At 49.1% G+C, this 12,813-nt stretch overlaps 1 protein-coding gene across 1 annotated transcript; it reads right to left on the reverse strand.

The window, feature by feature from the left end:
• Positions 1-942: 942 nt before the first annotated feature.
• On the reverse strand, positions 943-4,996 carry NKX2-3 (NK2 homeobox 3). Its single transcript, XM_027860367.1, has 2 exons — positions 4,088-4,996; positions 943-2,691 (listed from the first exon to the last, which is right to left on the reverse strand). The coding sequence occupies exons 1-2, from the start codon at positions 4,440-4,442 to the stop codon at positions 2,003-2,005; spliced, it is 1,044 nt and encodes a 347-aa protein (XP_027716168.1). The 5' UTR covers positions 4,443-4,996; the 3' UTR covers positions 943-2,002.
• Between the last annotated feature and the right edge of the window lie 7,817 nt (positions 4,997-12,813).

The following is a 12,813-nucleotide window of genomic DNA, read 5'->3' on the forward strand; positions in this document are numbered from 1 at the left end:
AAACCCCCGCGCATTTCTCTGTCCCTCTGTTCAGTAGACTGCTGCACAAAGCCCCCGCTCTGAGAAGCAATAGGGGAGCTCTGGGGGGACGTCAATCCAGACGCGCTGGGGTTTTTGTTCGTGCAGTGGACCTCGCCTTCCTACCACACCTTTTGTTCTGGACTCCAATAAAAAGCCATTCTTTCCGCACCTTCCCGGCCCGGAGCCGCCTTTCAGTTTGGCCCGGCCCCACAATGGCGCGGCTCTCTAATGCCTCCCCATTCTCCCGCCTTGGCACGCTCACAATCGGGCCGTGTGGCAGGGCTGCCCTCGCACAGACATTCTCCGCAAGTGACTGGGAGCCCGACAATGCCTCGGCTCCCGCGGAAAGAGCAGAGTCCGGCCCTACCAGGGTTGGGGAGGGGGGTGGGGTAAGGGGAGTAGGGAGAGAGAAGAGAAACTATGGGAGGGGGGGACGTGGGCAGTAGCGGGATAAAGCACCCCCACCTTGGGTGTCAGGGTCGGCGGAGAAGGGAGGAGCAGCTTTCCGGCTGGGTTCCGGCCTTGTGGAGGAGGTGGAGGCGATTTTTCCAGCTACTCCCGAGCCTCTCGGAGCCTATGACTCTATTGAGTTTTAAGGCCGAGAGCCTGAGTCCCGAGTTCAACGGCTCCATCTCAGAGTGGGATCGTCTATAAGACTGGGGAGGGCAGGGAGACGAGAATTGAGGTCCAGGGGCAGCAGAAAGGTCGGAATCTTTGGCTGCCCAGTGCAGCTGAAATTATATATACTTTTAAAAGAGGATGGGGAGTCACCGTGACAGGGGCCCCATTTTGCCCCTAAGCATTCTACGCGGCAGGACTTTGGAAAGGCTATGGAGAGGGATGAAACCCTCATTTCTCAGTTCCCTTTTTACAATAGATTTAATTTCCTATTTGAGTCAATAAAATTTCCGTAGCCGAATATGGATTTGGAAATATTGCACCTTCTTTATTAATTCCTGTAGTGTATGGCAGCTGGTGTGTACACGGTGTGTATATAGGTATATATATTTATAATATGTGCTGGATACAGAATATGGAATAGAAAAGAAACAAAGTAACACCTTCCAGGGCGCCACGGGCTACTCAAATTGTTTAACCCACGAAACCCTTTGATCTGGTAGCCTGCTCTGCTAATCTGCAAATTGGACTGGAAAACTCAGGAGTCCTGGCTGGCGCCTGCCCTGGAGCAGCCCTGGAGGGGAGGCCGAGGACTCTCTTGCAGCCTCCGGAGAGGTGGGCAAGGATGCTCTTAAGACTTACTCCTTTCTTGCACTCCTACCCGCCCCCCCCACCCCGCCCCAGCCCGTCAAATCTGCCTGGGGGTTATAGAATGGAGGGGGCAGGGCACTACGGAAAAGGATTGTTAAAAGGCTTGTTAAAGGACTGTTGTGTTTGTGGGGGTGTGGAGATAGGTCTTTTTCTGAAACCAGATTAGGCTGAGAGCTCAGAAAGGTAGCAAAGTGAGAGGAGTGAGTATGGGGTCAGGTCGCTCATTGCCAGTTTCTCCCCTTCATTTCTTTTTTCTTTCCTCGCTAATGCTAATTCTTCGTGCAAGGAGAAGGAAGGCTGGGGAAAAGGAGAATTCCTTTGGGTCTGGCACTTCGTGAGGAGTGCATCCCATCTCTCCCCGCCCTGGGATGCAGGCTGGAAAGAGCAGCCCAGCCTCCAGCCTGTTCTTTGAGCTTAACTGCGGTTGGCCTCAAACAAGTCGCTGTTACATAGTATAGCTTAAGTATATATGTATAGACCATTGTTTCTCCTCTATGCCAAATACAATCTGATGTAGTAGAAATGGGGAGCCCTGCTTGTCCTCTCTGTCCCCACTATTTCCGGTCTCGAGTCAGCTGCACTTTGAGCCCTGGGGCGGGGAGATTTCTTTAGGGAGGGGACGCTTCCAGGTCCATCTTCCCCGGCCAGGTCTTTCCCGCCCTTCAGTCTGAAGAATACCCTGCAGGCTGCTCCGGAGCCTCCTTGCCTGCCCCTACCAGGCTCGGATGCCCTGCAAGGTGCCTTGGGCGCAGGTGGGCACTGCGCTGCCCTGGTGCAGGCTTTGGAGGGGCTGCGCGGCGCCCCCGAAGCCTCCCAGGTTGCTCACGTTCACAAAGGGGCCGCCTCCTGCCGCGTTGCAGGCTGGCGGGATGGCGGCGGCTGCGGCCGCGCCGCTGCTCCCGGGGTAAGTGCAGCCGTAGTTGCCGCTATAGGCGGCGGCCGCGGCGGCGGCGGCGGCCGAGTTCCCGTAGCCGTAGCTCGGGAAGCCGTTATAGGAGTAAGGGCTGGCTCCCACGCTATATGGAGCGTTGTAACTCTGCGCCCCACTGATGCAGGGCTTCCCGTCCCGCACCAACACTGGCACCGCCACCCTCCTGGGAGGCGGCGGGTGTGGGTGCGTCCCCATCTCCAAGGACTTGTCCTGACGCTGCCTCTTACACTTATACCTCCGGTTCTGAAACCAGATCTTCACCTGTGTAGATGTGAGCTTTAGGCTACTGGCGAGATGCTCCCGCTCTGGCGCAGACAAATACCTCTGTTGCTTAAATCTCCTTTCCAGCTCGAAAACCTGAGCCTGAGAGAAGAGGACCCTGGGCTTTCTCCGGCTTCGCTGCTTCGGCCTCTCGCTTTCCTCGGCCTTACACTCTCCAGCCTCCAGCGGCTTCTTCAGCGGGCAGCTTTCTGAGGAAGGAGCAAAAACAAGAGTGTTCCTTAGCGTCCCCCTCAATCAGCCTTGAAGCACCATCTGCGCAGGAGGGACCATCAGGGGATCGGTGTGCTAGTGTGTGCCTGTATCTGGGACCGTTTGTGACTCTGAGTACAATACTGGGGCAAGGGAATGCTTTCCTGTACTTGAAGTGTGCATCACCCCAAGCCTGTGTATATGATATTGTGCACTTACAATTAAGGGCAATGTTTGTATAGTATGCAAGTGGGTTGTGAGATGTGTTTGTATTTACACTTTGGGGTCTTCGTGAATAGGCTGCGTACTGCTGCACAAGTAAGAATCTTAGTGGTTAGAAATTTCTGGGTGAATTTCCAGTGGCCATTATCACAAGAAGCAGACAAACCCACAGAGGGGTGTGTGTGTGTGTGTGTGTGGTCAGCTGCAGGTAGGTTTCAGGCCCAGGTTTACTGCCAGCTCCACACCAGACTCTCCTTAGGGAAGCAACAGGGCCCAAGTTCTTCATTTAAAAGGGGGCTGGCCTGGATGACCTTTAACATCTCTTTTAGTTCATCCCTTTCAGTGTGACTATGATTCTATGCTTCTGACAAAGTCTCCCCAGAAATCTTATGAGGGATCTCGCTGAAGCTCTTTCGCCAGAGCCCAGTAGAATGGTCCCTGGGGAAGTCAGGGGCATCTTCTACAGTGACACAAAGCAAAGCTCTGAGAGTTTTCAGCTAAGGCTAAATAAAGCTTGAAGGCTGTACTCTACAAGGCCCAGGCCTGGAGTTGTCTGTTCACACCACCTCCTAACAGCCCAGGGGCTGCGATAACGGAGCTCCCCAAATAGACCAGTTCTGGCCTCCGTATCGGCCTTGTGGTTACTGAGTAGGAGCGCCCAGGCTGCCCCTGGGGCAGGAGACCGACAGTCTGTGGGCGTGAGAACACCTCTCTGATTCTGAGGGATAGCGGAAAGAAGAAGGAGCCTCCTTTTTCTATTGCGCTAAATTATCAGCTTCGGGAAGGGAAAAACAACAACTACGAATAGCAGGGCAAGTTCTCAGACCGGGGGCAAGAAGCCTGCTGGCAGCTACAGCGTCGGTGGCATTGCTCTCTACCGGACCCCCCAGGCTCCCGGGAACGCGCCCTTCCCCACACTTGCGGTTTGCAGGGTGACAGCCTCGCTCTCCAGTCTGCGGCTGAGGTTTTCGGGGTCACCTCTTCCCCCAACCCCCGCCCCTTGCTCCCTCGCAGGTACCTGCGTTGTGTCGGAGCTGTCGCTGCACAGGACTGGGGCCTGACCCCCACCAAAGGCTAAAGGAGCGGGAGGCCCTGCTGGCAGTTTATGGGAGGTGTGCGGGCCTCCGCCTTTGTTCCAGGTGTGCGGGCGCTTTTCCTGCCCCCTCTACTCACTCTGGCTCCTGTCCCTCACGACCCCGTCGGCCTCCTCTTCTTGGTCCTTGGGCCCGCAGGAGCCGCGGAGGACCGTGTGGACATAGCTCTCGGGACAGATTCCCGTCTCCCCGTGGCTCTCGGCTGCGGCTATTGAGTTTAAATAGGGCAGTTTCTCTCCCTCCTCCACTTCCTCCCCCCCATCAGAAAATTGGGCCGCCTCCCCCGCTGCCAACATGCAGGAGGAGGCCGAATGGAAATGCTGCTCCAAGTCCGTCTGCAAGTGCCCGCCGTGGTACTGTTGTTGCTGCTGCTCCAGATTCAAAATGTCTTTGACAGAGAAAGGTGTGGAAGTGACCGGGCTTGGTAACATCATCAGAGCAACTTAATTGCTCAAAGCAAATACTCAATAAATCCTCGACGGAGGGGCGGGGAAGTGGTTCTTGCTGTCCTCCTGCCTCTACCTCTGCTGCCGAATAGGACTTTTGACAAACGATGGACGAGGTCCTGCTGCAGTCTAAATTGCCTCCATTAGCCTGGAACCGGGGGTCTGGGTTTTGTTACAGCCACTGCAGGGACTAGGAGTAGGGCTCAGAAGCCGCCTCTGTCCCTGGTCAAGACGTCACGGCGGGGGCTGGGCCTGTTCCCCGGGCTTCTTCTCTATTGGCTTAGGTGGAAGCTAGCCACGCCCCCACTGCCCCTTCCAGAGAACCCGCAGTCCTACCAGAAATAGAAATTGACTGAGGAGAGAATCGGGAAAATCCATGGCTTCCTAGAGCAAGGCCCGGGCCAAGCCGCTAGGTGCAAGGCTGCTGAGGTCAGAGGGTCCAAGACTGGCCCAAACAAGCACCAACTGCTCGTGCTTTCCCCAAGGGAAAGCTGCTTGCTCCCGGCTTCCCTTAGCCCAAAAGTTCTTGATTTTTTTTTTCTTATGAAACACTTTGGTAGTCAGTCTGGTAAAACCTTCTCAGAGAATGTTTGTAAGTGCATAAAATAAAACACATAGGATTACAAAAGAAACTAATTATATAGAAATACAGTTATCAAAATATTTTTTTCACGAACCCCAGGTCTTTTGAGAACTCTTTCCTCAGTCTATTCACTCCCAGAGGAGTTTGAGGCTTCAAGCGGTAAGTTGTCTTATGATCCACATACATTCTAGCAAATTAGAAGCGAATCCGATAGATTGGAAGGAGGCAAATGGGTGTCTATCTAGATGGATATGATATAAATAATAATGGCAATAACAATTCTGTTGTAAGCCACAATACAAAAGTAGTACATTAATAAAATGTTATCTCCTTGGAGGCAAAGTTTCTTGGTTATCTTTGTAGCCACAATATCTAGCATGTATTAAGTACTGAATAGTTGGAGTGTTGAGTTAGCATGCACAGTATCATCACATAGTCAGATGTGGATAAGTGTAACTAGGCTCTATTGACTTTTCCACATGGATGAAATAAACTTATTTTCTACATATTCAAATTGTTTCACCTATGAAGTCTTAACTGACTTCATAGAATTGCAGAATATTAGAGATGGTAGGAAGCTTAGAGGTCATAAGATCACAGATTTAGATATGGAAAAGCCCATCAGAGCTCATCTAGGCTAACCAACCTTCCTATTCCACAAATGAGGAAACCAAGACAAAATAAGGTCAGGAACCTTGCCCGAGGTCACATAGGTAGTCAATGGTAGAGTTGAGAGTTACCGACATTAGCTTCAGTCCTTCTTCTAGTATATAATGCTACTTCTCAACACAGGAGGCATTCTCTCCTCTCAGATCTCTTGTCCAAATACAATTCTAGACAACATAATTCAGCACGGAAGGAGCTTGTACGGGTCTTATGTAGTTCCCTGATTGTTTCACACGTGTTAACTGTCTTCTAATGAAATCAAAAACTTGAGGGCAGGGGACTGTGTCTGCTGTATTCTGCACAATGACTAACTCTGTTTTGGCAAAGGGAGTAAAGGCGAAATATTAACTTTAATTGTCTCAGACTTTTCGTCACACATACAGAGTCTTTAACGGGAAACCAGCTGGAACTGAGACAGTCCGGTTTATAGAAAGTCCTTGTTCGCATCTGTGTTTGGAAAAAGAGGTCATCACAGCAGGGCCCGTCTAGGCCCAACTGCTTCTGCCTACTCTGTCCAGCAGCTCTGTCTAGTTTGGTGCTTTCGTAAACTCCTCCCAATTAGAGAAAGACGAAAAGTCAGCGCTAAATACTACCTGCCACCGACCTCTAGGGTAGAAATGAAGATTCTTAGGCACCAGGAAGTGCGGGATAAGAGGGAAAATGGTGCGCGAGAGGCCTAGATGAGCGGTATGGAGCTAGTTGGTGACTCGAATCAAGCAGCAGAACTACGGTGGGAGGAGGTGCTGTGCTCGGGACAGGACTAAGGCCCAGGAACTGGAAGGAAGGGGTGGGAAGTTATGTCAAAGGACTAAGAGACTAAAAGGTCTTTCTACTAAGGATCTACATTCCAATCTACCTTCGTCGGGAGCAGTTTGCTGTCGGGTCCAGGCAGGGAGAAGAATAAAGCGATCTCTCGGGAGAGAGGGCACCTTGAGAAAGCCCGTCGAGGAAGGAGTAGGGGGAGGGGAGGAGCCTGCGAAGGAGGGGGCGGAAATACCGCTGGGACCCTGCCCTTGGGGCTGCCTACGGGAGCTGGACACGTGGGTTGGGGAATGCAGGAGCCTAGAGGAGGGCGCCACGGCTGGCAGTGGCTGGGGGAAGGTGGGGGTTGGGCGGAAGAGTTTGAGGTGCGCCCTCCCGAGTGGGCGGAGCTCAGCAAACGGGGAGGGAGCGCCCCAAAGCGCAGCATCTGATAAATGTTTTGTTTCTATTTAAAATAATAATGAAGATACATGCTCAAAAGTCCGACAAAGTCCAATGTCTTTTTTTTTTTTTAAACGAACCGTCTATGGACTCTTTTTCCCCTTCAGATTCTAACATGGGTCTTGCATGGAGCTAGGGTAAGTAAGCTGCAAGAAGGAAAAGGTGGTGTTTGTTTGAAGGGAGGGGAATAGGGAAGGGCAACGGAGGAAGGACTGGGAAAGAGGGGAAGTTGGAGAAGAAAGCTCAGGCCGTGACCCCCTGGGCGACTTGAGTCGGACAACATCCTTGTGCCTGCCTGACCGCAATCTTAAATTCTTGTCTTATTTTTTGTATTGGTTCTCCATGGATTAGGGAGACGGAAGGGAGAGCAGACATGGACGGGGGTGGGGGGTGTGGAGAAAAACTAAACGACGGAAATTCTTTGCATCTCCTATAAATTTATGCATTTGTTTCTGAACCTTTTCCACTCCCGACTCTAGACACTTGAGCTACACTCCTTGAACCGGTTAGTGGGGAGCCAACCTGCCTGCGGCCGAAGCCAGGGCTACCAGAGGGGAATAGTCGCTCACCCTTACACCCAATGAACCCTGCTATCACACCCTGACCCTTGTACCTTTGCAGGGTATAGCCTACATCTACAGCCCCACTGGTCACCCCCACGCTTGCTTAATCGAGACCTCGGGCCTTCCAGTAAACTCGCTTTTCCTTTGAAGGTGCTCCACAAACTAAAGAAAGCAAAAGATCATCAGAGACGCCAACCCAGAAGGCCTCTTTCTTTCCAGCAAAACCATGCCCCCCCCCCCAATTCTGCCACCTTTGGATAGGGGGGTCAAGTCCGGGTTTGCATTGCAGGGTCAGGCTTAAGGGTTAGTGCGGGCGTGGGGAGAGGAAGGCGAACGGGAGGATGTTTTGGTTCTTTCCATCTCTTTCGAGCTCCAGCCTGAGGCAGCCTCCTGCGCGGCTTTCAGTCTCAAGCTAAGTATCCCGAGGCTCTCTAGCTGGGTGACCTGTGAGTGCATCTTTCCCAGCCCGTCTGGGAGGGAAACGAAGATCTAGAGAGCGTCAGGCAACCCTCGGGAGTGGGAGAGAAGTCCCATTCCTCTGGGGGGCCGAGACAAAACCCTAGAGAATACGGACAGGGTGCCCCACTCGCCCCTTCCCCCCAAACCACCTCAAAACTCCACCAGCTTCCCCGGTGTTAGGAGCCGCAGAGGAAGCAGACTAGAAGCAGCGGGGGAGCCGTCTGGCCTAACCCTCGGCGTTAGCGCAGCCTTCCAGATAACTAGAGGAGCTCCGAGTGGAGAAGCAAGGCTCACTCAGCCTCTGGAATCCGAACAGGGCTGAAAGCCTCAGTCGGACTCACCTAGAATTTTCTCCTCTCTGCGCATCCCTGGAATAACTTTTTGCCTGACTCCTCCTTATGAAGATTTATATTTAGCAATAACCCCCGCCCCAGATTGCCTTAACCACCCCTTTACCTCAAACCCCGCAGCCAGTTTCTTTCTCCCACAATCAGATTCTAAAAGGGTTTCGCCTTGTCCGCCTCTCCAGGGCAGAAATACATATCCCATTCTGTATTCTTTAAGGTTCCATCCACCTCCAACATTTCTCTCTTCTCTTGGAATTTATCTCGGTCTGTCTCGTCAGGCCCAACAGCATTTGCCTCAAGTCTTCATATGAGATCTGAGGGGGCCTTTGTAATAAAATAAAGGAAAGAGGCAAAGGTACCGAGTTCGATTACCTAGGCTCCCGGGCCTATGAGCTCAGAGCTTTTGGGAACCTTACTGCCTTATTTGAATACATTTGCAGTTTTAAGGTTGTGGTTTATAGAGGTTTTGAACAATTATTATAACTGTGGGAGCTGTTTCATTCTGTTGATTGTTGTATTTAATTATCACAGCTTAATATCTGATTAGATAGACTGCGATCAATTAAAGAATTGTATTTTTTAAAATTGCCATATATAACCCATTAGATGCCAATCTTTGGCTTCCACTCCACGTTTTAAATGATTACAAGTCAGATAAAGAGCTATCCTTACAAATTTAGTCAATATTTTCTTTTCTTTAATCACTGCAAATATTGGTTTTTATTTTTAAAAATAATTATTTTATAAAGCAATAGGTCATTTACCCATAGATATGTAATTAAGGATTATAATTTGTAACTCGTTTTCTTTTTGAAGGAAAAACGTTTCATTTAAATGCTCAAACATAACTATAATTATAATATACTTCGGAGAAAAGTTGCAATAAATACACAAACACGACCACAGTCGGAATATAGATACCTTCAATTATTTTCGAATGTATCATTATATTTCTCTACAAACGCTTCAGATAATTTGCTTATGCAAAGACCAAAAGGTCAAGAGTTAAATCGCTATCAGCAAATAATCAAATAATTATTCGACAACGTTTAGAAAAGTTCTTAGGAAGATCCAAAACAATTATATCGAAAACTTATTTTTTTAAGACATTTTCTACTCTCTACCTCAAAAAAAAAAAGTCATTTAAAAAACTTCTTAGACGAAAATATTCCCCCTTCAAACATAAATTAAACCCTTTTGCTAGGAGCGTTTTTTCTTTATTTTTTTCCCAAAGGGTTAGGCAAGCTTTCGAAAAATTTGGATAGCTTATAGGCAATAATTTGTCATTTATGGGAAGTGGGCAACACATTTTCTGTCATCAGATGAATGCTTTGTGTCTCATTCCGGGAAAGCATTAACCCCAACGAATTTCCATTTGCGTTTTCATTCTATTTGATCTATTTTCCTAAAGGGGCTTGAGTGTCGTAAAGTTTTTTGAGTTTTTTCCCCTGCGGTTGTCTGATTTCAATCCCTTTTGCCCGACATTTACCAGGGCAAGAGAGCGCCTAGATTTTGTTCGGAATAGGATTCCCTGCCAGACTGAATTGCAGTCTGCCCGGGAGGTAGTGATTTCTCTGTTATGTAATCTGTGTTGTTCTTTGTTAATTTCAGGAGGGGACAATTACCAGAGTTTCGATTTCATCCTGACAAAGAAAGTCGACTTCTATTTGTACAAGTCTTCCATTAATTACCCCAAAGAAGACTATATTAAAAGAAAAATATTAAGCTCCACTTCCTCCTTCCCCCTAAGCCACATTCTTTTCTTCCAATATCACTCAGGTCCACGGCGGGCTGACGAGTGCATCTTGGGCAAAAGGAGATTAAATAAAGACAAAAAAGACTCAATTATTGGCCGAGAGTCCTGCTAGGGAGACTGTAAAAAAATGGGGGCTTGGATGGGTACTTTTAATTTAAGGTTTATATTGCTCCTCTGGGTGCATTCGTTGAATTTTTGAGAATTTCACATCACCTGGTGGTGAAAAAGACCGCTCCAAAACATTCGACCCTCAGAAGTCCCTGAGACCTTATAAGCAGGGCTCCCTTCTATTCAGCAAATATTTATTGAGCGCCTTCTCCGTGCCTAGTACGGCACTAAGCGCTACGGTGGGATCTGTGGAGTCGTTATTCACACTGACAAGCGGTAGTTAGTAATCTATTCCTCCTAAGCCGCGTTTTCATCGTAGTACTTCATTCACTAGAGACATCTCATTCTCCTTTGGATTTCTGACTAGGCTGCCTCAGAACAGCCTTTCCTCTTTCTGGGGAAGAATTGTAGGTCAAAAGCTTCGGGGGTGCTTGAGTGCGAAAGAGAGAGAACCTCTCCACTTCAGAAACAAAATTCTTAACCGTCGATCCTGTCTCTAAGACTGCCAGCTTTCTCATGAAGCTGAAAGATTGTCAGGGTTTAAGGCCCTACCATCTAGAGGCGGCTCAGCAACATTTACAGACCTTCGGATTTATGTACCTCTGGGCCTCTTCATGGAGCTGCCCACCCTAGGGGCCTGTGAGGAGGCTTCATTTTCCTGGCTCCTCTACCCCTACACAGGCACTTCCAGACCTCGCCGCACCGCTGTCTGGCTCTCCTTGTCTTCCCAGCTCTGCCCTGTTCTTTTCTTTGAGAAGGACCTTCCCTAGCACACAGAAACCAAGGCTCCACTTGGCCTTGCCCAGCTCAACTCAGGAACAGAGAGGAAGATGCATCTTCTTTGGCTGCATCTTAACTGCTGGGTTCAGATCTGGGAAGAAAATGTGGATCTGACTCCACATTTGGGGCCTCAGGATGAATGTTCCCAGACCTCGGGGTCTCTCACCAAAGAGAACTCCCTTTTCTGGATTATGGAGGATCCGAGGCAGAAAAGCTTGGCCTCCAGAAGGGCCTTGTTTCCCAGCCTTGGTCCTTATGATCCATCCCAGCTGTTTAAGCCGACAGTCACCCACCCCCTTGGCCTCTGAGAGCAGGGTTCTGAAAATTATGTATCTATGCTATATCAAACCGGGACCTGAGGACTTTTTCCGCATACTCTCCTTCTAGCTGTCCCAAAGAAGGTTCTTGCAAGGATCAACTGCCGGCCTGCAGAAAGTTAGAACTAGGTCAGGTTCTGTTGATTCAGGCTTAATTGGGACTTCTGGGCTTTAATCTGCCTACTTAAGATGCCCTGGAAAGAGAGATGCAAGCTGGAGCTATATTTGAGGTCTGAAACCAGGGTTGGCCTAGCTATATCATTTGGTCTACTGCTGTCCCATAGCCCTGGCTTTCTCCCTTCCTCTTCCAGTACATCCTCTTTGGGTCCTTTTCTTTATTTCCTATTTCCCCCTTACTTTCCTTCCCTTGTTCTTCCTCCCCTTAGATCTATAAAGATTTAATTAAACTGGAAGGACCAATTCCCAGAATAAGAGGGAAGATTGGGGGTGGGGTAGGGAAGAAAGCTTTCAGTCCTATAACCAAAATCTAACACTTGCCTCCTTCTTTGATGTCCTTAGACACTGAGATCAAGTTATTAAGATCCCAAGTTGCCTTCCCTGGCTCTGGAAAGTACTTTTGCTCCCCAGAGCACCAACCATTGCAGCCCTCCCTCCCCCCTCCAGCTCTTCTCTCCTACCACAAGACAACCTTCACTCTTGGCATTGTCCCCAAGCAGCAGAGTTCCAGTCCTGTCTGCCCAACTCCTCTCAGAGAGGAAGAGGTATTTCTGCACTCTTCCAAGGTCCCAATCTTTTCCGTGGAAATTCCCCAAATTTGCAGATCCAGCAAGACCCCCATTTCCTTCAGTTGTGGCAGATACCAAGCATCTACCACATGGAATGAGAACTTGGGGTGCCTCTACCAGTAGCAAATTCTGGGGGATCCCAGTGCTAAATTCTTGTTTTCCTCTTCTTCCCTTCCCCCCTTCCATAAATGGCATAAATATAACATCTCCCTCTGTTTTCATTCCTTCAAGTCCCAGTGGGTAAATTCAAGACTCCAGATTTTGGAATCTATAAAATTTGGCACCAAAATGGGGAGGGGGGAGGACCCTAGGAGTGAGCTAGGACTGAACACACTCCTGAACTTCTCTGGTTGGGCTTGACTTCTGGGGTCTCCTATAGAGAGAGACACCAAAGTGCCAAGACTATTAGAGCCCAGTTGGGACAGAGTTCTTTGAATTTCTGAGCTCTACTGCTTAGCAGGCTAGAAGGCTCTTCTGTTTTCCAGATCTTAGGGTTTCTTCTTTCTTCCCTTTCCCTATGAAACTTCATGCAAGTGGCTTCAGCTGCTTCACATTGGGAAATAGATGGTATAGAGACAGAGACTAAGAGCTCTGTTTTCACAAATAGGGGAAACACATGGCATGTAATTCTATACACATTCAATGGACATTACACGCCTCCTTTGCAGAAGGCACTGTGCTAGGTACTAGAGAAGCAAAACTGTATATGACATTGCTCTCAGGAAGTTATAATCTAATCCTAATGGACATATGAGTGTATCAGAGTACCCGGAAGTGGGTAAGATATACATAAGTTATATACAACAAACACATATAATGAAAACTCATTAA

This window comes from Vombatus ursinus, unplaced genomic scaffold (assembly GCF_900497805.2).
Source record: "Vombatus ursinus unplaced genomic scaffold, bare-nosed wombat genome assembly UNPS02000749.1, whole genome shotgun sequence".
NCBI classification, from domain to species: domain Eukaryota; kingdom Metazoa; phylum Chordata; class Mammalia; order Diprotodontia; family Vombatidae; genus Vombatus; species Vombatus ursinus.